Source organism: Silurus aristotelis (assembly GCF_946808225.1).
Source record: "Silurus aristotelis genome assembly, chromosome: 3".
Lineage (NCBI taxonomy): Eukaryota > Metazoa > Chordata > Actinopteri > Siluriformes > Siluridae > Silurus > Silurus aristotelis.
Genome location: NC_139576.1, coordinates 8,375,098 through 8,399,216, shown reverse-complemented (window position 1 = coordinate 8,399,216; position 24,119 = coordinate 8,375,098). Strand labels below are relative to the sequence as shown.

At 41.4% G+C, this 24,119-nt stretch overlaps 1 protein-coding gene across 6 annotated transcripts in view; it reads right to left on the bottom strand.

Moving 5' to 3' along the window:
• Positions 1-24,119, bottom strand: part of dip2a (disco-interacting protein 2 homolog A) — a 149,690-nt gene that overhangs the window by 58,738 nt on the left and 66,833 nt on the right. For all 6 annotated transcript variants that reach the window (XR_014532728.1, XR_014532729.1, XM_083536889.1 and 3 more), the window contains exons 3-4: positions 13,675-13,794; positions 11,730-11,849 (exon numbers count right to left, since the gene is read on the bottom strand). Coding sequence is in view for 4 of the 6 variants with exons in the window: in XM_083536889.1 (XP_083393015.1) it covers positions 11,730-11,849; positions 13,675-13,794 (240 nt within the window). In the remaining 2 variants the exon portion in view is untranslated. The remainder of the gene's footprint in view (positions 1-11,729; positions 11,850-13,674; positions 13,795-24,119) is intronic.

Sequence of the window (24,119 nt, the reverse complement as noted above, 5' to 3'; positions counted from 1 at the left end):
CCTTTTATCATATATGGCACTGCTTCAAAACCTTCAATACTCCTTTGTATGGTTGTATACAGTACTTTGTGCTAATGCTAATGTGACCTTTATAGATAAGTGTTAGTTAAGTTTGCTAATAATAGCTTCTGAAAAAAAAATTATTATGGGCTTAGTTGCTAATAATGACACTAAATAAACTTGGTTTTAGACCATGCACAAGGTTAGAATACAGCTAAATGGCATGCAATGCATAAGCTGCATGCTAGGATAGGATTGGCTCTTGTAAAATAAATAGATGAGAACACAAGTTGTTGATACTTAAAGCCACTGTGAGCTATTTTACTAGCACGTAGCTAGTAAATTAGCTATGTATTTGTTAGCAAAACATTAGTGAACTCAGAAAAGCATTTGTGATTTGCAGATTTGTAGAGTTTTGTCCCCAAAAGCCATTTTATTAGTATTTATTAGTATAAGTAAACAAATTATTATTCCACTTGTTGAATTGTGAGACAACACAATAAGAACTGGGAATTCGTTTGACCAATTTTGAACACTCAGCAAAAAAGAAATCCTAGAATGCATACAATGTAAAATACATGGCAATTAAACCGATTCTGATTCTGAACAAACTTTCAGGCCAAAAAGCTTATATAAACTGAACTGAAATTAACCGAACAGAATTAAAATTATGATGGATATTAGAAGTGCAAAAACAAAATTAGAAACAGTGACAGAAGATGAATTCTCACTGAGTCAGCATATCTAAAAAGGGATTTTTGCAAATATACTTACATGAGTGTTTTTTTGGACTTAACTCACTGTCCTTAAAACTTATACATGCAAGTCACTAGTTAAGAAATAAGAACAAATTTAAGGTTAAAACATCTATGATTGAAAAAAGGTATCAGACCTCTGTGAGTTAATACTAATCACGTTATTACCATCGGCAGGCGCCGAGTTCATTTCTCAACACCGCCTCAAGCCGCCACTGCTGGGCCCTTGAGCACGGTTCTGAATCCTCGACTGCTCGGTTGTATACATGTAATTCGCTCTGGATAAAGGCATCTGCCAAATGCCAAATGCGAGATCAATGCAGCATGCTGCCTGCAAATTACAAACCCTGTATCAATCAACAAACAGCAGGGGAGGAGATGCAGCTTTATCCGACACTCAGAAAATATTTTAAATCCAGGTCTACACAGACTCAATACACCCTGCGTTCCCTCATTAAATTCTGTGTAATGTGTAATTAACTCAGGTAGGGAGCAGGCAATGTTCAGGGCAATGCTCCAAGTTGAATTATTGTCAAGAGAAGCGTAAATATAAAAAGAAAAAACCCAGGAGGCAAGTGAAGCAGCGAAAAAAGTGTTTCATTATAAGAGCACAATAATTATAAATAAACTATATGCTCTCTATACATTTATTTCCTAAAAATAAATGTAATTATTATTTAATAAAATACCCTTACGTAGTCCTATACACTCTAAATAAAGACTAGAGAGCAAGTAAAATAAATCGTGATGCATCAAACCAGGTCACTTTCTCCCATCGTTAAATTCTGATGCTCATTAGCCCATTACAGGAGCTTTTGGTGATGGACAGGATAGGGCCAGATGGTCTAGTCATCACTGCCTACTTGCAACAATAAACCTTGGGCACTCATGACACTGTCACTGGTTGACCGGTTACCCTTCTATGGATCACATTTGGTAGGTAGAAACCACTGAATGCCAGAAACACCTCTACAAGACCAGCTGTTCTTCTCGGAGTTCAAGGGGCATACATATTTCAACATCCAGTATTCAGGAGAGACTGCTTGAGTCAGGCTTTCATGGTCAAATTGCAGCAAAGAAACCATTACTTCATAAGAGCAACAAGCAGAAAAGATTTGCTTGGGCCAAAAAAACACAAGGAATAGACATTAGTTCAGTGGAAAACTGTCCTTTGGTCTAAAGAATCCTAATTTCGAAATGTTTGGCTCTAACCGCCGTGTCTTTGTTAGCCGTCCAGAAGGTGACCGGACAATTCCTGAATGTGTGGTTCCCACTTTGAAACATGGTGGAGTAGGTGTGATGTTGTGGGGGTGCTGTACTGGTGACACTATATTCGTGATATAGGTCAAAATTGATGGCACATATAACCAGCTTGGCTACCACAGCATTTTCCATTCAACAACCATCCCATCTGGTTTGCACTTAATTTGCACCATCATTTGTTTTTGTTTTAACAGGACAATGACCCCAAACACACCTGTAGAGTTAGAGTTAGGGCTTATGTAAGAGCTATTTGTCCAAGAAGGACAGTGATGGAGTGGAGATGACCTGGCCTCCACAATCAAGCAATTTATATCCAGTTGGGATGAGTGGAACCTGGAGAGTGAAGGAAAAGCAGCCAACAAGCACTCAACACCTCTGCAAACTTTTCAAGATTGTTCAACAACCATGTCAAGTGACTACCTCACGAGGCTGACAGAGAATGGCAAGAGTGTGCAGAGCTGTCATCAAAGTAAAAAGGCCATTTTAAAGAAATCCAAATATAATGTCTTCGGTGTTATTATACAATGTTGAAAGTACTGTAATTTCCGGACTATTAAACGCACCCAAATATAAGCCACACACACTGAATTTGACAAAGATTTTTATTTTGAACATAAATACACCGCACCTGTCTATAAGCCGCAGGTGTCCACACTGAATCTAATGAACTTTACACAGGCTTTAATGAAAGACAGTGTCTGTTACACGGCTTGTATCTAAACAGCAGCCTACCAAAAAGTCATTGTTCACCGTCTTCCTCCTTCCTTTCACAACTTTTTCTTTCGAGTTTTTCTTTTGGCATCGTCGTGCGTTTAAAAATCACCATCGGTGAATCTTTTTTTTCCCGATGCCGTGCAGCTCAGAACACAGGTGAAGTGTGTTTTTTCATGCCCGGTTGTTTTCAGCTTGACGAATGATTCGCATTTCCTGTAGACAGTCCGAGTGAGCGGCAGGTCAAACGTCAGAGGAACATCATCCATATTTATGATGTGGTGCGGCCCGATTCAGTGGGAGCGCATCTGATTTAATATAAAGAGTTTTATTGGCTCACCTGAACCCATTCCGCAATTTCATGGGTCTAATGTTATGGGGCCCAGTCTTTTGGTGGCATGAAGTTTGTGAAACCGGAAAAAACCCAGGAAAAATCCATAGATTAGCCGCTTCGTTGTTTAAGCCGTGGGGTTCAAAGCGTTGGGAAAAAGTAGTGGCTTATAGTCCAGAAAATACGGTAATACAAATAAAGAAAAAACATTTAATAATTAGGTCCCAACATTTGACTGGTAGTGTATATCTTCATAAAAGTAACCAGCCACATACGATGTCAACACGCAATTCTAGTTAATTAAAGTCTCTTAAATTGTCTAAAAACATTGTTCTTAATTATATCTGTAATTTGTGGAGAGTGCAGACTGTTCATATTTTTTTTCGCACAATTGTGATTGGTCTCCTAGGGCTAAAAAGCTCTTGCCATCTGTTCCTGTGATATTTTGAGGTTAGTGAAATGTGACTGGTAGTTTCAGTAAGAATAGCAGGAATTTGTACGAATGTGTCTAATGTCCAGACCAAGTCAGAATTAAGTCTAAATATACCGTAGCGCAAGTCAAGATGGAGACTGGAAACCATCAAATCCTGTTTAAGGCCAAGTTTTCACTTCAACTACTCAGCCAGACTAAACTGGCCAAGACAAAATCCACTTAGAAGAAAGACAAACATCTCGAATGTCCAGTGCATTTAATCTATTTGGAATTGTCCTTATATAAAAAAACTGCAGGCTACAAGCTACTGTCCTTGTGTAGTGACAAGGTTTCACAACAGCGTTATTAACAGCAAGTTCAATATCACAATCTAATCCTATAAGTGATTATGAGCAGATGCTTAATTCTGTCTAAACCCTAAAGCAGCCTACTGGACATGGTTTCCTCCATGAGGTATGATAATTACAGTCGGAGAAGAGGCCAGATTCACACGGAGAACATGTGTGGGACGAGCAGCCTGTTTAAACCATGTGTGTGTGTGTGTGTGTGTATCACTTTTCAGAGAACAATAGAGTGGGCCATGATTCAATCCCAAATAAGGTGTCTGAATGAGTCAACTTTAACCTTTGAACCATTAATCCGGTTATCCCATCCATGGGTGCCATTATCTCAAGACTCAAGAGAGAGAAGCTCGGCTTAATGCGCTCTTTAGTTATTAAATGGGGACCTGAGCACGATAAAGGCCTCTGGGCTGCTGTATCTAACAATGACATAATGTATATTATAGACAGCGCTCTTCACTAACATCACTACTGTAGGCTTGATTTCAGATTTATTACACAAAAAGTACTGTATATGTAAATACCCAAATAATACAACTATAAACAACAAATTGCATTTGGTTTTTCTTTCACAGTTTAATCCATTTGATCTCAGAGAAAAGCGTCCTGAATCGAAAACAATCAATTATCTTTACATTTAAATTAAAGCATACAGTATTTTGTCCCAGATCCACATTGCTTAGAAATATTACTACCGCATTTCATCCATGGATTAGTTTTACTGCACTGATGCTCCACTGGTTTAAAACTAGATTTATATTTCTTTAAATATTATATATAAATAGCATTCAATATACTTTCGGACAAACTGTGAAAAAAAAATAAAATAAAAATAAATAAATAAATAAATAAATAAATAAATAAATAAATAAATAAATAAATAAATGAATAATTATTTATTTTTTTGTTAATTCAATGTATAAAAATGAATAAATAAATAAATTCAATATTATTAATTCAAAACCCCTTATGAGAGATACTACATCAGGGACCGTGACGTCGCCCGGTATGGCGCAGCCGGGGCCCCACCCTGGAGCCAGGCCCGGGGTTGGGGCTCGTATGCGAGCGCCTGGTGGCCGGGCCTTCCCCCACAGGGTCCGGCCGGGCTCAGCCCGAAGGAGCGACGTGGGGCCGCCTTCCAGTGGGCTCACCACCTGCAGGAGGGACCGTAAGGGGCCGGTGCTAAGAGGATCGGGCAGCAGTCGAAGGTGGAGGCCTCGACAACCCGATCCCTGGACACGGAAGCTAGCTCTAGGGACGTGGAATGTCACCTCGCTGGCGGGGAAGGAGCCTGAGATTGTGCGTGAGGTTGAGAGGTTCCGACTAGAGATAGTCGGGATCACCTCTACGCACGGCCTGGGCTCTGGAACCACACTCCTCGAGAGAGGATGGACTCTTTACAACTCTGGAGCTGCCCATGGTGAAAGGCGTCGGGCTGGTGTGGGTTTGCTTATAGCCCCCCAGCTCAGCCGCCATGTGTTGGAGTTTACCCCGGTGAACGAGAGGGTCGTTTCCCTGCGCCTACGGGTCGGGGATAGGTCTCTCACTGTCGTCTGTGCCTACGGGCCAAACGGCAGTATAGAGTACCCGGCCTTCTTGGGGTCTCTGGGAGGGGTGCTGGACAGTGCTCCGACTGGGGACTCCGTCGTTCTACTAGGAGACTTCAATGCACACGTGGGCAGCGACAGTGACACCTGGAGGGGCGTGATTGGGAGGAACGGCCCCCCTGATCTGAACCCGAGCGGTGTTCAGTTATTGGACTTCTGTGCTAGTTACAGTTTGTCCATAACGAACACCATGTTCAAGCATAAGGGTGTCCATCAGTACACGTGGCACCAGGACACCCTAGGCCGCAGGTCGATGATCGACTTTGTGGTCGTTTCATCTGACCTGCGGCCGTATGTCTTGGACACTCGGGTAAAGAGAGGGGCGGAGCTGTCAACTGATCACCACCTGGTGGTGAGTTGGATCCGATGGCGGGGGAGGAAGCTGGACAGACTCGGCAGACCCAAGCGTACTGTGAGGGTCTGCTGGGAACGTTTGGCCGAGCCTCCTGTCAGAGAGATCTTCAACTCCCACCTCCGGCGGAGCTTTGACCAGATCCCGAGGGAGGCCGGAGATATTGAGTCCGAGTGGACCATGTTCTCCACCTCCATTGTCGAAGCGGCCGCTCGGAGCTGTGGCAGTAAGGTCTCCGGTGCCTGTCGAGGCGGCAATCCCCGAACCCGGTGGTGGAAACCGGAAGTAAGGGATGCCGTCAAGCTGAAGAAGGAGTCCTACCTGGACTGGTTGGCTTGTGGGACTCCTGAGGCAGCTGACGGGTACCGGCAGGCCAAGCGAACTGCAGCCCGGGTGGTTATCGAGGCAAAAACTCGGGCCTGGGAGGAGCTCGGTGAGGCCATGGAGAAGGACTATCGGCTGGCCTCGAAGAGATTCTGGCAAACCGTCCGGCGCCTCAGGAGGGGAAAGCAGTGCCCCACCAATGCTGTTTACAGTAGAGGTGGGGAGCTGTTGACCTCAACTGGGGATGTCGTTGGACGGTGGAAGGAATACTTCGAGGATCTCCTCAATCCCGCCGTCACGTCTTCCATTGAGGAAGCAGAGGCTGAGGGCTCAGAGGCGGACTCGTCCATCACCCAAGCTGAAGTCACCGAGGTAGTAAAGAAACTCCTCGGTGGCAGGGCACCGGGGGTGGATGAGATCCGCCCTGAGTACCTCAAGTCTCTGGATGTTGTGGGGCTGTCTTGGCTGACACGCCTCTGCAGCATCGCGTGGCGGTCGGGGACAGTGCCTCTGAAATGGCAGACCGGGGTGGTGGTCCCTCTTTTTAAGAAGGGGGACCGGAGGGTGTGTTCCAACTATAGGGGGATCACACTTCTCAGCCTACCTGGGAAAGTCTATGCCAGGGTACTGGAGAGGAGAATACGGCCGATAGTAGAACCTCGGATTCAGGAGGAACAATGTGGTTTTCGTCCAGGCCGTGGAACACTGGACCAGCTCTATACCCTCTACAGGGTGCTGGAGGGTTCATGGGAGTTTGCCCAACCAGTCCACATGTGCTTTGTGGATTTGGAAAAGGCATTCGACTGTGTCCCTCGCGGCGGCCTGTGGAGGGTGCTCCGGGAGTATGGGGTCGGGGGCCCTTTACTAAGGGCTGTCCGGTCCCTGTATGACCGAAGCAGGAGCTTGGTTCGCATTGCCGGCAGTAAGTCAGACTTGTTCCCGGTGCATGTTGGACTCCGGCAGGGCTGCCCTTTGTCACCGGTTCTGTTCATAATTTTTATGGACAGAATTTCTAGGCGCAGCCAGGGGTCGGAGGGTGTCCGGTTTGGTGACGACACGATTTCGTCTTTGCTCTTTGCAGATGATGTTGTCGTGTTGGCTTCATCAGACCAGGACCTTCAGCATGCACTGGGACGGTTTGCAGCCGAGTGTGAAGCGGCTGGGATGAGAATCAGCACCTCCAAATCCGAGGCCATGGTCCTCAGTCGGAAAAGGGTGGCTTGCCCACTTCAGGTTGGTGGGGAGTCCCTGCCGCAAGTGGAGGAGTTTAAGTATCTTGGGGTTTTGTTCACGAGTGAGGGAAGGGTGGAACGGGAGATTGACAGACGGATCGGTGCAGCTTCTGCAGTAATGCGGTCGATGTACCGGTCTGTCGTGGTGAAGAAGGAGCTGAGCCGCAAGGCGAAACTTTCGATTTACCGGTCAATCTACGTTCCTACTCTCACCTATGGTCATGAGCTCTGGGTCATGACCGAAAGGACAAGATCCCGGATACAGGCGGCCGAAATGTGCTTCCTCCGCAGGGTGGCTGGGCGATCCCTTAGAGATAGGGTGAGAAGCTTAGTCACTCGGGAGGAGCTCGGAGTAGATCCGCTGCTCCTCCACATCGAGAGGGGTCAGCTGAGGTGGTTTGGGCATCTGTTCCGGATGCCTCCTGGACGCCTTCCTGGGAAGGTGTTCCGGGCGCGTCCCACTGGGAGGAGACCCCGGGGAAGACCTAGGACACGCTGGAGAGACTATGTCTCCCGGCTGGCCTGGGAACGCCTTGGTGTCCCCCCGGAAGAGCTGGAAGAAGTGTCTAGGGAGAGGGAAGTCTGGGCATCTTTGCTTAGACTGCTGCCCCCGCGACCCGGCATCGGATAAGCGGGAGAAGATGGATGGATGGATGGAATATTATTAATAATAATAATAATAATTATAATAATAAAAGAATAATAATAATAATTATTATAAAAAGTATTATAATAAAGTATAATAATAATAATAATAATAATAATTATTATTATTATTATTATTATTATTATTAATATTCTTTGGACAGACTGAAAAACAAACAAACTAACAAAAGACAAATCTGTAGTGGTAGCTAATAAAATAAAATAAATTAATTAATTAATTATTTTTGCCTTTCTATATTAACTGCATTTTCAAATGTATTGATTTGTTTGTTTGCTTATTTACTGGTTTGTTTGTTTGTTTGTTTGTTTGTTTGTTTAATGCAGGAAAGTGTAAAAATAAATGAAAACAATTTATTTAATTATGCCTCATTTTAATCGACCAACAATGCATTTGTTTGTTTGTGTGTGCATTTTTATTTAGTTATAGACTGTATACTTATTTTTTCATTCTCCATAGATAACAAGCTGCAAAGACATAACTCTAGACACATGGGTTTAATCTGCGACTGCAAATCCCGCACCTACACGTGCTATTTATGCTCCGCCGTGCTCAGCTCGTGCTCAGCTCGTCACTTTGAATATTGAATAAAAGCCTCCGCCATATAAACGCATGTAAATGCAACACATACACCCGCATTATCCTGAGCCTTGCAAAAGGGTAAACTGATCAGCCCTTGGGAATCATTTAGCACGTGATGAATTAAAGAGACATCGAACACCGAGCTCCAGATACCATACAGAGGTCCATAAAGTCAGCAAGAGTATGCAATACTTTCTATAGGCAGGGTTACATAACAAGTGTGGGCTGTGAGTGCGAGAATCCGGATCCAAAAGAAAAAAAGAGAGATCATTATTTATTAAAAATTCATACGCTCTTTTTGCAGTCGAATTATTATTGGGCGTCTGAGCTGTAACCACGGAGGTCATCTGAAAATGCATTAGTGGCAGCGGGGGCGTGGCCGAGAGCAGAAAAGTGTAGGAATGACACACCTGGGGGAGATTTTGATTAATGAATGTTCTCTCTTGCAGTGAGAGGAGTGAGGGTAAGGTGTGAGGAAGTGTGTGTGCCTGCGAGCTGTGTGTGTGTGCACATGAGCGTGTGAATAGATCGCCGAACTCACTAATAAACAGATTTTTGTTCGGAACTGGTTCCTGTCCTGAGTAGTGTTTCTTAAGCTGAACCTTCTGCTCTCCCACAGCAGTCTTGTCCCGAGTGGAGCAATTAGTCTGCAAGATGGAGAAAGCAGGAGGAGATCTGAGTCTCCTACAGACTGCTGATATTCAAGGTAGGGAGTTTACAGCGTGAGGAGGATGATTTCGCTTTAAGTTCTGGGTACACTGTGGGTGTGTGTTGGGATATGAATACAGATTAGAACCCAAGGGCTCTCCTCCGAGTACAAACAGGAGCGAGGCTGCGAGCAGCAGAGTGAAATATGCGATGATGCATGTTATGAAGCAAAAAGTGCTCAACACTTACTCACACACTCCCTTGCTCTTTCACACACACACACACAAATTCTAATTGCTTTTTTTATTGCCATGAACTGTAATTAACATCTGCTGTTAACACAAAATTAATAAGTAGAATGGAAGGAAGCAAAATAATAATAATGTTTATTTTTGAAAGAAAAAGAAAATCCAATAGCACGTAAACTATATGGATACCTGACCATAAAATCTGTATGTGCCTTTCGAACATCCCATTTCATATTCAGTAGTGAAGTGTTCCAATTCATTCCAAAGGTGGTCAATAGGGTTGAGGTCAGAGCTCTATAGCAGGCCACTCAAGATCTTCCAGTTCAACCTTTGTCAAGTCAAGTTTGTTTCTACAGCGCTTTTCACAACAGACATTGTCTCATATCATCTTTACAGAATTTAAAAGTTAAGGTGAGCGATGTGCATGTACCCCTGATGAGCAGCCGTGGCGACTCTGGCAAGAAAAAACTCCCTTAGATGTTATGACGAAGAAACCTTGAGAGGAACCAGACTCAAAAGGGAACTCACCCTCATTTGTGTGATTACTGGAGAACTAACATGAGCACTGGAATGTGTGATTATGAGAAATGTCCTTTCTACAGTCTTATACCTACGTATGGTAGAAGTTCATGGAGCTGACTATTTTGAACATAAATACGTTGCACCTGTCTATAAGCCGCAGGTGTCTACACTGAAACTAATGAACTTTACACAGGCTTTAATGAGAGACAGTGTCTGTTACACAGCTTGTATCTAAACAGCAGCCTACCAAGAAAGTCATTGTTCACTGTCTTCCTCCTTCCTTTCACAACAATTGCGTTTAAAAATCACCATCGGTGAATCTTTTCTCCCGATGCCGTGCAGCTCAGAACACAGGTGAAGTGTGTTTTTTCATGCCCGGTTGTTTTCAGCGTGACGAATGATTCGCATTTCCTGTAGACAGTCCGAGTGAGCGGCAGGTCAAACGTCAGAGGAACATCCTCCATATTTATGATGTGGTGCAGCCTGATTCAGTGGGAGCGCATCTGATTTAATATAAAGAGTTTTATTTGTTCCCCTGAACCCGTTCCGCAATTTCATGGGTCTAATGTTATGGGGTTCAGTTTTTTGCATTAAGTATGTGAAACCGGGAAAAATCCAGGAAAAATCGTAGGAAAAAATTAGCGACTTATTGTCTGGAAAATACGGTAATTTTTTCCTATTTCCTCACGTGTTCCTTTTATCTGATGCACAATTTTCTGAGTTTCTGGTTTACATTTTACTGCAAGTTTTATGCGGTATATATCTACCTGTACACCGACCAGACATAACATTACGACATTATAACCTTATTAGCGGTGAAGTGAATAACACTGATTATCTCTTCATCATGGACCCTGTTAGTGTGTGTGATTTATTCGGCAGCATGTGTACATTTTGTCCTCAAAGTTGACGTGTTTAAAGCAGGAAAAATGGGCAAGCGTAAGGATTTCAGTGAGTTTGACGAGGCATCACCAAATTGTGATGTCTAGACGACTGGGTCAGAGCATCTCCAAAACTGCAGCTCTTGTAGGATGTTTCTGGTCTGTGGTCAGTATCTATTAAACGTTGTCCAAAGGAAGGAACAATGGTGGCACATACCGGCGACAGGGTCATGAGCGGCCGAGGCTCATTGATGCACGTAGGGAGCGAAGGCTGGACCGTGTGGTCTGATTCTACAGACGAGTTACTGTAGCTCAAACTGTTAAAGAAGTTCATGCTGTTAATCCTTCAAAGGGGTCAGAACTGTTTTTTGCAGCAAAAGGGGACCAACACAATATTAGGCAGGTGGTCATAATGTTACGTCTGTTCGGTGTAAATTGTGACAAATAAAATTAAAAAGAAAATAAATTCAAGTGCCTCAATACTTTAGTTAATACAATCATTACAATCAATCAACAAAAGAAAGAGCGTGACAGTGTCATATATACATACTATATATTTAAAGGTCTGGGAAAAACAACTTGGCTAAAGTATTAGAAATTAGATTTGTCCATATTGAACCTTTCAAAAAAAAGGAAAAAACAGAGTACTGCCTATTTGGAGTTTCACATATTCTGTACATACTCATAGGTTTCCACTGGGTTCTCTGGTTACCTCCCAGCTCCTTAAACCTCCCGGTGTGCCCCTAAGTGTGAATGAGAGTGTGAATATGTGTGTGATAGACTTGTATCCCATCTAAGGTGTGTAAATAAATAAGTAGAAGTAGGTTGTACTCACCAGGCGGTGTGCACGCTTCCACAGAGGACTGGACGAGAACAGAGCGTCGCTTCGAGGGCATTGGCATTTTTCTCTCTTTGTATTTTGCTAGAGCTGCTTGTACTGCTTCTGTGTGCAGGTCTGCACACACACACACACACACACACACACACACACACACACACACACACACACACACACACACACACAGACACACACACAAAAAGCAGAGCACACACACCAGTCTTTGTTAAGTATCTTTGTGGCCTGCCACTGCAAATTTTCCATATTTAATGTGGCCACGTTTCATCTCTGACCGTAAAAGAGGACAGTGAAAGCTGCTGTATGTCTAGTATCTACGATCCTAAACACACAAAACCGTCAAGTCACATTAGCTACAATTTTTGTGGGTTTGGCGTCATTATCGGCGCTCGCTCTGGCAGACAGCTCGCCATTTAATAATACACACGAAGCCTGAAAGTCTGCCGTTAGCATGGTCTCGTTTATGAAGTGTTAACAAGCACCAGTGTCTGTTCTTTTTATTCCTCGCCTTTATTATGAGCAATGTCAGCATTTTGAGGTGAAGCAGGCTTTTAACAGCTAAAGCAGCAAATGTCAATGGAAAACAACAAAAAAAAAACCATTCATACGAAACATGTAGGAGTTGAATGGATATCTGATGAGGTTTGAGATGGTTTCATTAAAAACTGCAAAAAAAATATAGTTTACTGAGGTTAACTGAAAGACAGTTTATCTCTGATGACTTGTTTTTTTTTAATTCCTAGGTTCTCCAACACGACCCCACTGCTACGCTTCCTCCACTGGCTTCCTGAAGCGGCCGGCATCAGATTTAAAACAACTACAATGCCAAAAAAATAATAAAAGACCAGCACCCCTCTACCTCTTAGCACTTTTCTTATCTCACACTGCACTGCGCTATAATCCCTCCCATCCTGATCCCACCATCTATATGTAGTACAAAGAAATACAAGCTTCCAGACTCTTCTCTATTCGTTCACTGAAGTGGAGGAATGAACTTCTACTTGATGTCCGAACACTAGCAGGGAGACGGGGAGGTGGTGGCTCAGTGGTTAGGGGCCCTTGAGGACGGTCCTGAACCTCACCTGCTCAGCTGTAAGTTGCTCTGAATAAGAGCGTCTGCCAAAATGCCTTAAATGTATATTCAACTAAGTCTAAAAAAATCTTAAAAAGCACTTCTTGAATACATTTTTTATTTGTTTTCCCCAACAGTATAAGTTATGCTTAGTCTGTGTCCTAATAATTATTGATGGAGACTTTAAAGCACTTAAGATAGGGGGCATCTGTCAAGTACCGTAAATGTGAAGGTTCTGTATGTATATGTGTTTGTGTATTTGCGTATGTACAGAATACCTGTGTGTGTGTGTGTGTGTGTGTGTGTGTGTGTGTGTGTGTGTGTGTGTGTAGGTGTGTGTATGAGTGCGCCTGAGTTTGTGAGGGTTTGCCTGTGTGTGTAATTGTGTATGTTTTTGTGTGTGTCAGTGTGTGTACTGGGTGGGTGTCTGGGTGTGTGTGTGTGTGTGTGTTGGCGGGAGTGAATGTGTGTGTTTGCACATATGAGGGTAAGAAGGTGTGTGGATGTGCATGTAAGTGTGTGTGTGTGTGTGTGTGTGTGTGTGTGTGTGTGTGTATAGGTGTATATGTGTGTGTAGGCATATGTAGGAGTGCTTCAGTTTGTGTGGGTTTGTCTGAGTGTGTTAGTGTGTGTGTGTGTGTGTGTGTGTGTGTGTGTGTGTGTGTGTGTGTGTGTGTGTGTGTGTAGGTGCAGGTGTGTGTATGAGTGCCTGAGTTTGTAAGGGTTTGCCTGTGTGTGTAAATGTGTGTATTGGGTGGGTGTCTGGGTGTGTTGGCAGGAGTAAATGTGTGTGTGTGTGTGTGTGTGTGTGTGTGTGTGTGTGTGTGTGTGTGTGTGTGTGTGAGTGAGTACCAGATCTGAAACGCTCGTCCCGGGAGTTGGCTGCTCGGGGTTTATTCTGTTTGGAAGTGAGAGGAGCCACCTGAGAGGATGCTGTGATTCGGGGCTCGGTCTGTAGAGACGGGTCGACACCTGCAAGACGCAAGAGACAAACAGAGTCCCCAATTAAAAGCACTTATCTTTAAAAATCTTTCCTTTTACATGTGCGTTGCTTTATAGAGGAACGCGTTCCTTTTCTATTTAAACATTTACTTCCATCGGCGTTAAAGCTTTACAAATAAAGTTCTTAAACAAACATTAGCATTAATTACCTATTAGTAATGAAGAGTAACAAAGTGAGCTACCATGTTTATTCATCATAAGAACCATGAAGATGGATTTGGTGTATAGTTAATATAAGCAGTTCTGTTTCAATGGCTTACAGTATGTCTACACTCAAATCTCAGTGAACGTGTAAGAAGAAACTTTCTATATGAATTTTATGAATTACATTTTATATGAATTTAAAATGTACATTTGTAATTACCTAATTTCTGTTTTGGGACAATGTCCATTGTTAAAAGAGAAAAATACAATTAAGTAGAAGTAAATAATTAATTGACATTTGTTTAGAAAGAATTTAGAAACTTGCATTTGGATCATTTTATTTCAATGCATGACTAAAAAAAAAATCACATAAATTAGCTAAAATGCATTCTAATCAAACACATTAATAAACCTAAAAGCATATTCTGTACAGCAGCGGTCCCCAACCTTTTTTGCGCCACGGACCGGTTTAATGTCGGACAATATTTTCAAGGACCGGCCTTTAAGGTGTGGTGGATAAATACAACGAAATAAAATTATACGAATGACATGAAAACTGGTATTTTCTAAATATAGTAATAAACTTGAACCCACTGTGTTGATTTTTGTTCATTTTGCTCACTTGGGGGTTTGAATTTAGCGGTAATGTATAATGTGTTAGTGGCCGGAGCAGCGTCTTTAAGAAGGTAGCGGATGGAGGTAAGACATGTGACCGAGGCATCATGACATGCATCAAGAGTGAGTCATAAACAGATGTGGCGGAGAGAATCTGGTCATTTTCCAAAATAAAACATCGTTCAGAATCAGATAATAAATAAAACGGAAATAATGTAAGTTATGTATTCTTTCTGTGCGGCCTGGTACCAATTGACCCACGGACCGGTGCCGGTCCGCGGCCTGGAGGTTGGGGACCACTGCTCTACATAATAAGCAGCATTTCAACAGATTTCTGGAAAATGAGCCCATGATATTTGTGCTACCTGAATCCATCCACTTATTACTGCCACCATTATGATGGCACAGCAGTATAAAAGAGCACAGGATCACAGACAGGTATCTTATACAACGAGAATAAATTCACTAAAAGAAGAAACCAGACGAACACAAGTCTCCTTTCATTGCAGAAACTGCATAACCTCTAGTCATTTCAAGTGTAATAAAAGGATGCCGGGATTTTTGTGGATTTTTGTAATACTTTTTGAGTTCTCCGACCACGAAAAACACGAGATAACGGTTTCCCTGGTGATTTGAAATGAAGGCAAATTGTGTGTTTTTCTGCAAATTCCACAAGAAATAAAAACACAAAAGAATAAATGTTTCATAAAAAAAGCTTAATGTATTCAAAGCTACAGATGCCCACACTGTTCATTCTGAAGGCCTCATGGCAGAGTTCTTTCACCCTGGCAACACACGATTGTTGAAATATGATTTAACAGAAACTCAAACAAACACACCAGAAGCAGAGCAACTGGGAGAAAAGCTCAGAAATGCAAAGAATAGACTACTGGGAACCGATTAAAACATATTCATGAAAAATTATAATAAATCGTAATTCAGTGATTCTAGTTAACTAGTATTTGTGGTGTATTTGTGCATTTACTTTATGGATTTTTCCACAAGCATATACATTCCTCCCTTTCCACACCTGTATCGATTTTCCTATCAAAATTGTAATTTACTGCACATACGAGCTTCATTTGGCATGAATTTACTGCTTTACACAAACCCATGTATAAACTTATAAAGAATCCTGACGATTTATTTATCACAAGCCTGAGCATGTTGCTGACAAAAACCTGGAATGACTTTGTGTTTATATTCGAAATATCTGTAGCTCATCGTGTAAGAAATATTTCTAATGCAATAGTAAAATAGATGCATGCTGAAACAAAAGTTCATTACATTTAATTAGAATGGAATGGCATCTGATTATAAGACATCTGATTAGAAATTGATAAGTTTTTGTTCACCGCAGATTGGTGTATATTTAAATAGGGACCTAGAAAAAGTGCATCAAATATTAAAAAAATACATTTGCATTTGATTGAGTGAAATAAGAATTTGATCCCGTACAGACCAGCAAGAATCCTGACCACCACACACCCAAATTAGTCCTATTCCTTTCAGAAAGAACTCCTAATATCAACTCATTATGTGTATAAAAGACACCAGTCACAGAATCACCCTCTTCCATTCAAACATCACCACCACCATGGGAAAAACCAAAGAGCTGTCAAAGGACGTCAGGGAGAAGATTGTAGACCTGCACAAGGCTGGAATGAGCTACAAGATCATCAAATTTTGCCTTGGTCGTATGTTTCTGGTCATTGTTATGCTGAAAGACCCAACCATGACCCATCTTCAGTGTTCTGGCTGAGGCCAAGAGGTTCTCACCCAAGATTCCACAGTGCATGACCCTGTTCATGTGGTGAAGTCTTCCTGTATACTTATCAGAGAATATACACTCACATTTGTTCCAAAATGTTGCCTGGAGGCACACAATTGTATAAGATGTCTTGGGATGTGTAAAATAATATTTTGGGTTAGGTTGAACTTTGGAAACCCAAACCTGTTCCAATATGACAAAATATGGTTTAAATGATTTGGAGAAGAAGATGAATGGCTTGCTGTAGAGCTATGACCTCAACCTCCGAAAACCTTTGGGATAAATTGGAACGCTGACTGCACCCCAGGCTTCCTCACCTCACCTACACCAGTACCTGCTTTTACTAACACCCTAGTGGCTGATAAACTCAAATGTCCACAAGCACACTCCAAGATCTGGAAGATCTTTCCAGAAGAGTTGAAGGAACTGTAAGAGCAAATTGGGAGTAAATATGGAATGCGATGCTCAAAAAGCACGTTATACTTACGACATGGTGTCCGCAAACCTTCGGCGATATGGTGTACAGTATATACTGTACTGGATAGAGAAAATGTACATTTGAGTCTCCATCACTGAACAGTTCATAACCTCAATAATGATATGTAAGTGGGCTTTTGGTATCACCCAGATGAGGATGGGTTCCTTTTGGTTCCTCACAAGGTTTCTTCCTAATACTCTCATGGAGTTTGCCACAGTCGCCTCTGGCTCGCTCATAAGGGATCAACTTCGAGAATAATTTATAAATATGAAATATATATTTGTAATCTATTTTTTCTGTCAAGCTGCTTTGAGAAATTGTCCATTGTTAAAAACACTATACAAATTCAACTGAATTGAATGTCTGTTAACAGCCAAACCGAGGTGGCGGAATAATTATGATATAAAAATTAATTCGATTTTTTTTGTCTCCAGATTGAATCAGAGTTTTTTAGGCTATTAGGATGTTTCCATATTCTTCCCATGTTCATGAAGCCCTCCCCCCCACCCTACAAATACATTCCTGCCTTGCACATGGTACACCCAGGACGGACTCCGGATCCACACTGACCTTTACGATGGTCACCGAAAGAAAAAAGCCGAATGAATGATTAATTTAACGGTATATTTTCACATTTCTTCTTAGCAGCAGCGATCACTTTCAATAGAAAATCCTTTTACCATTCACATCCTGGTTGCTTCCTGATTTCAAACGGAATCATTAATTGCAAAGTCTTGCCATTCCCTTTAAGTAAATGCAAAAGCTTGTTATTACTCAACAGTTGCTTTGTTTTGTTTTCTTTTTCAGTCTTGGCTTACCCTTAGGACTTATTGTACCTCCCTTATTTTGTTGTATCCGTTACCTGGATTACTACTGAATATTTGAATTGTGTTTGCTGGCCCTCGTTTTAAAGCTCTTGCACCTGTTTACTAGACTTGAAAGAATGTCAGGAAGATCTCAGATCAACAATAGGTGTCTTTATCCCATTATTGTGTGTTTACATTTTGTGTTTATTTACAAGTACTCTCTTTTATACAGTTCTCTTTTGCACATTGTACAGTATAACACATTATATTTGTGGTATAATAACACGGTAAACAGTAGGCTTACTGACGCCGCTATTTCGTGCTTTGTGTATCTGTCGTACACTGTCCTGTGTTGTCTGTTTGCGCTGTCTTTTGTCTGCGCTGTTTGCACACGATGCACTTTATGTGGCGAGGACATTCTCAGCTCTGTGTTCTGTAATGTAGCTCCATGTTGTATGATGTAGCTCTTTGTTGTTTTATTTGTCTCATTTTGCTGTGTACTGCGTGTACATTGGACCTCCTGGAGTGTTTAAAGGCTCTGGATCTGTGATGATCACAAATGTTGAGCTCAGTAGCTCCTAGTTTTATAACCATAAAGACTGTATAAGACTGTAGAAAGAACATTATTTATAATCTTATACTCCAGTGCTCATGTTAGTTCTCACTCTCCAGTGTTCTGTATTGTTGAAAGATTTATGATCAAACTCTTGATGTCACTCATTTGGGTGACATCAAACTCTTGATGTCACCCAAATGAGGATGGGTTCCCCTTTTGAGTCTGGTTCCTCTCAAGGTTTCTTCCTCATAACATCTAAGGGAGTTTTTCCTTGCCACAGTCGCCACGGCTGCTCATCAGGGATAAACGCACACCGTTCACCTTAACTGTTGATTTCTGTAAAGCTGCTTTGAGACAATGTCTGTTGTGAAAAGCGCTATAGAAATAAACTTGACTTGACTTGACTTGACTGCGTCAGCTATATATGGTAGAAATGACAATAAAAGCTTCTTGACTGGATAATCACATTAATGACCTGTCATATACTCTGTATATTATGTATTGTCTGTATAGTCTCATATAGTCTGTATTGTCTTGTATAGTCTAAGCTAAATGTATAGTTTAATTTATGTCTGTACTTTTAAGTCACCAACAGCTGGAACCAAATTTCTTGTGTGTGTCAAAACACTTGGCCAACAAACCTGATTCTGATTCTGATAATGATTTGGCTACACAAACTGCTATATGAGAATAATCTAGAACTAACACTTCACCCGAATGCATAGAATTTACATCTCCATGTGTGGGTCTGGCACACAACACTAAGAACTGCTATGCAGGGATACAAATATAATAAGCTGAAGTGTTTAACGTGTACTCTTTAAATGCTTTTTGTCAGGCTTTAGTGCTCTACTGAGACTGTTGCGTTACCTACTGTAGGTGTTAACTCTTGACTGCTAGCAAAATGCATGGGCATTAGTTAGCTCTTAAAACAGATACGATATAACTTATATAAGCATCTTACACTGTACACTGGTATAAATATATAGATATATTCTATCTTCACCCCTTAAGGTATTCGGAATACAATGTATAACCACAGACATTTGGGAAATGGCAATTCAAAATAGACAGAAAACAAGACATAATGGCTAAACCAGACTGACCAGGCAAATCCGAAAAACCATGAAGTGGCTAAAGATAGGGCGTAAACTCACCCACACACACACAGAATGAGCACTAAACCCACCGCAGAAAAATGACATCACTGGGAGCAGAAGCAGCCGAGACTGTGGTCAGCTTCCTGAGGCAACATGAGGATAAGCGCTGCTACGGGCCACTGAAACATCTCAAACATTCTTTGGCTGAGACCGCAAATGACAGGGCACGCAAGGTCAAGACGGTTCCTCGATCCTCTGCATTTATTTCCTTCACCTTTTACAATACGATGAGTCACGCGGCGGGGACTGTTATGCAATTCCACAGAAGAAATGGAAACCACAGGTTGCCACGTTTTATGTTTACGGACCGCGATGAGGCACGATCATTTATGGAAAAGAAAACAGAGCGATATAATGTGAGACACTCTAAATTGTGTCACACCTTTATAAATAACGGTTAAAGTGTCATACCAACAAAATATGTTGAAGAAATAGGTTTCATATACCAATATACAATTACAGCATTACAGGCTAAGAAAAAATATATATACTTGTATACACCTATAACTTTCTTTCGGCTTCTCCCGTTAGGGGTCGCCACAGCGGATCCTCCGCACGTTTTTTTGATTTGGCACATGTTTTACGCTGGATGCCCTTCCTAACGCAACCCTCCCCAATTTATCCGGGCTTGGGACCGGCACTGAGAGTGGCTGGGGATGGTTCCCTGACCGGGGATCGAACCCGGGTCGCAACAGTGAGAGCGCTGCATCTTAACCACTAGACCACCAGGGGACCACTTGTATACACCTATAGGGGGCCTAATCCTAATCTATCTTTAAAGCTGCTTTGTGACAATGTTCATTGCAAAACGCTCAATACCCACTACCTAAAAATAGGTAACAGTACTTTTCAGATGCAGGTCCGGGTCTATGGATTGTTATCTATATGCTAGTACTCAGTGTTGGGCAGTGCATTTCACGCCAAGGCCTTTAGTGGTGTTCTACCTGAATCAATTCACCTCTTAATATCTCTTAATTATGACACAACGGCTACAGAAACCATCAATAATGTAGAGAAACGCAGTATAACAGAGCGCCGCATCACACACAGGCATTGCTAAAGCGAGAAACCAAATGAACACAAGTCTCCTTTAACTGCAGCCACATACATCAACTCTAGCAAACGCATCATTATACTTATAAAATAACCCCAAGTTTTCCGTGCATTTAAGTGTTTTTTTTTTATCCATCACAGTTTTCCTGGAGATTTGAAATGAAGGCATATTGTTGAGTTTTTGTGCAAATTCAAGGGGATAGAAAATGCAAAAGTATATTAATAAATGAAAGGTTTTGTTTGACCTTTCCTCATGATGTCCACCTTTTCATTTCTTTCTTTTCAAGTCCCTCTTGTAAATGTCCTTGTAAGTCTATCCGCAACCAAATACATTTTTTCCTCCTTTGCCAGTCTTGTGGAATTAAAAAAGAAAACGCTATTGAATCCACATGAATAAATTTGAGTTTGTTCAAATTGCTACAGATGCAGTTTGTGAGCTCTAACTAGCTGACCATCCAATCATAATGCTGACATGATGAGCAGGCCTCAGAGTAACCAAATCACAATCTAATTAGTAAAGCTTAAAGAGACATGAAGTGGCCTGCTATAGAGCCCTGACCTCAACCCTACTCAACACCTTTGGGATGAATGTAAACACTGACTGCACCCCAGACCTCCTCACCTCACCTACATCACTACCTGACTTTACTAACACCATTGTAGCTAAAGGTGCAGACTCTGAAGGATTTAGAGCAGGTTGATACTTTGACCCCAGCAACAGGTTGTGTGACAGCTGAAATCTGATTGAATAGAAACTCCAATCTGAACCTACACTATGAGAAACACTACATAATAAAGTGAATAGACTATTGGGAATGATTTAATAAATATTTATGGACAAAAATATATTAAAATAAAAGTCAGTTATTCTAAAAGACAACAACTAATCGAAAAAATATCGATAACAATCAATAATGAAATGAATGCCGTTACCGATTAGTTGGGCTGCTCAAGTAACCAGTTAGCATGAATGGCGGACAGTACAAGGTCAACCAGCCGCAGGTAAAAGTGTGCATCCAAAGTCATCCTTGGCATGGGAACATTTTATGTTAAACGCACGGCAATGGGAGCATTTTATATTAAACGCAATAAAGAAGACTGTAACCTACAAGTTTAGCAAATCAGAGCGTGTGTGTGGATGGAAGTAGCACAGGATGCACAAGCACTTGAAAAGAAAACACAAAACAAAATTAAGTACACCCTAAGTGATAACAGCTGTACCTCGTGTAACCCTGCAAAGCCGCATGTCCTATTCATCATTCATCTTTTTGTCTGCTTGACAGGACCACACAAATTTGTGTATCTTTGGAACACTATACAGATATATACAGATATAGATTCCAATGCCTAAAGCACAATAAAGACAGAGATCTTTGTATTCAGAGCGTTACACAGCGTTATTAAAAAAGTCTGCATTTGCATCCACCCTCAGCTTCTTCATGTAAAAAAGATAGATGGTACAAATACAGATTGTAGCATTGAATTATTTTTTTTTTCACTTTGTTTTCCCATGTATTGTACTTTAAACTCAACCTATAGACGTCCTTCATTCTAGCAGAACGCAGACATAATATGCAGTACGAAGCTCATTTAAGCACGCTGAGCTGTGCCTGAAAATGTTTCATCAGATCTTTGCTAACCCAGCGGAGTTAACCCTTTCTTCCTAGAGAGACAAAAATATTTCCGCAAGGACTCATTTAGCCTCTTTCTATTCATCTCCTAGCAACCACCCCGCCAAAGGGCCTTGCAAGAAAAACCCGCTGAATAGTGCTCAAGCCTTCAGTTGTTATACAGAAGACTGGAGGTAAAGGAGTCATTTGTAGAACCGAAGCTCTCTTTAAGACTCAGGGAAGGTCACATATATCACTGTTGCTTACCACAGAGAAATAAAGTAGGCGGAGGCTAGCAGTAAATCATTAAGACATTCATTCAATACACTGCACTATATCTTAATTAAAACTGAAAGGGGTGTTTTTTTACAGCACCTCTAAAACACAAAGAGTTAAGGGCCTTTCTAAAGGGCCCCAAGAATGGCATCTTAGCAATACTGGAGCTTGAACACCTAATCGTCTGCTGAATAACCCACTGAGCTACCAACTTTTTTGCTAGATTTGTGCTAGAAAGAAAAAATTGTGCTGGAATTTTTATGTAGATGAAAGATCAAAACGTGTTCAAATAAATCTCAACCACAAATTTACATTTTGTCACTACGGACAGCGCATGTAGGACGTTTTGGAGACAAGGTGAGGGAGGCGAGATTGAGATGGTTTGGACATGTGCAGAGGAGGGACATGGGGTATATCAGTAGGAGAATGCTGAGGATGAAACCACCAGGAAGGAGGAAAAGAGGAAGACCAAGGAGGAGGTTTATGGATGTGGTGAGGGAAGACATGCAGGTAGTTGGAGTGAAAGAGGCAGATGTAGAGGACAGGGGGGTTTAGAGATGGATGATCTGCTGTGGCGACCCCTAATGGGAGAAGCCAAAAGAAGAAAAAGAACATGCACTGAAATGTTATTTTATGACTGGTCTGTGACATAAAATGGATTTTAAAACAGAATGAAATCATTTAAGAAAAGGTCCAAAAATGTATGACTCAACATTTTTCAATGTTACTCGTTAAACAACTAAAAACTTTGCAAGGGTCCATTTCACAAATCAAATCAACGAGGACAGCATTATGGGCGGAAAAAAACAAACATGAAATAAGATCTTTCCATCTTCCACTAAAAGAATGCTCAGCATGACTTTGCTCAGCACTGCAGGCTGGCTTGTTTACATGAACAACTCACTGTGAGAAGTAAAAGCTACCAACTCAACTCTGAACCCATGAAGTTTCAGGCTTGCCCAGTTCAATATAGTGGGCAGATTTACTAAGAATTTGAGTTCCTGGATAAACACTATTACACAATCCAAAAACCATCAGTATATTCACAAGTTGTGCTCGTATACAGATAGTAATTAACACAAAGCAGCCAGGAGCTTTAACCTGGTTGGTACCTCTTCCCTTAGCAACTGTTTTCCTGCTTTAGAAGCTGATCATTCAATTTAAAATCTAAAATGAAGATTATGACTCCGTCTTGCCATTTACTGCCATTTAGCTCAGCGTTATCGGAAAAACAACAGCCTCCGTCACATTTGGCCTGCTTATATAATGTAATAGTTACTTTTGAATAATTAAACATGTTTTCAGTTGTGCTCTTGTGTGTGCAACTAGATTTTCTTTTGTGCTTTGGGACCTTTAAGCTTGTCAACACCTGAGACAATAAGCACACATTTATAATTGTTTATATTCGAAGCTCAGTAAGCATTAAAATCACTCGAGCATCAATATTTTCCGAAACATAACAGCAAACACCAGTATTCGCTTCTGAATACCATGCAATACAAACAGCCATCGAAAACACTGGAATGTTACATTAAATATTGATATTGCCATATGAATTGAATATCAAACAGCAAGAAGTTCCCTATTATATGCCAACTTCCTTTAACAACCAACAGCAGTGTCTATTACATACAAATATTACCCACCTGTATAAAATAGCAGTATTCACCACAACTTTGACATTCTTCATAAAAAAAACAAAAAAACCAAACAATAAACAAATACCTATATTCACCATCAAATACCTACACTGCTTTCTAAACACCAATGAAAGCCACCAACAAAGCCCAAAACTCTACAACAGACACCAATTAATACCAATAATA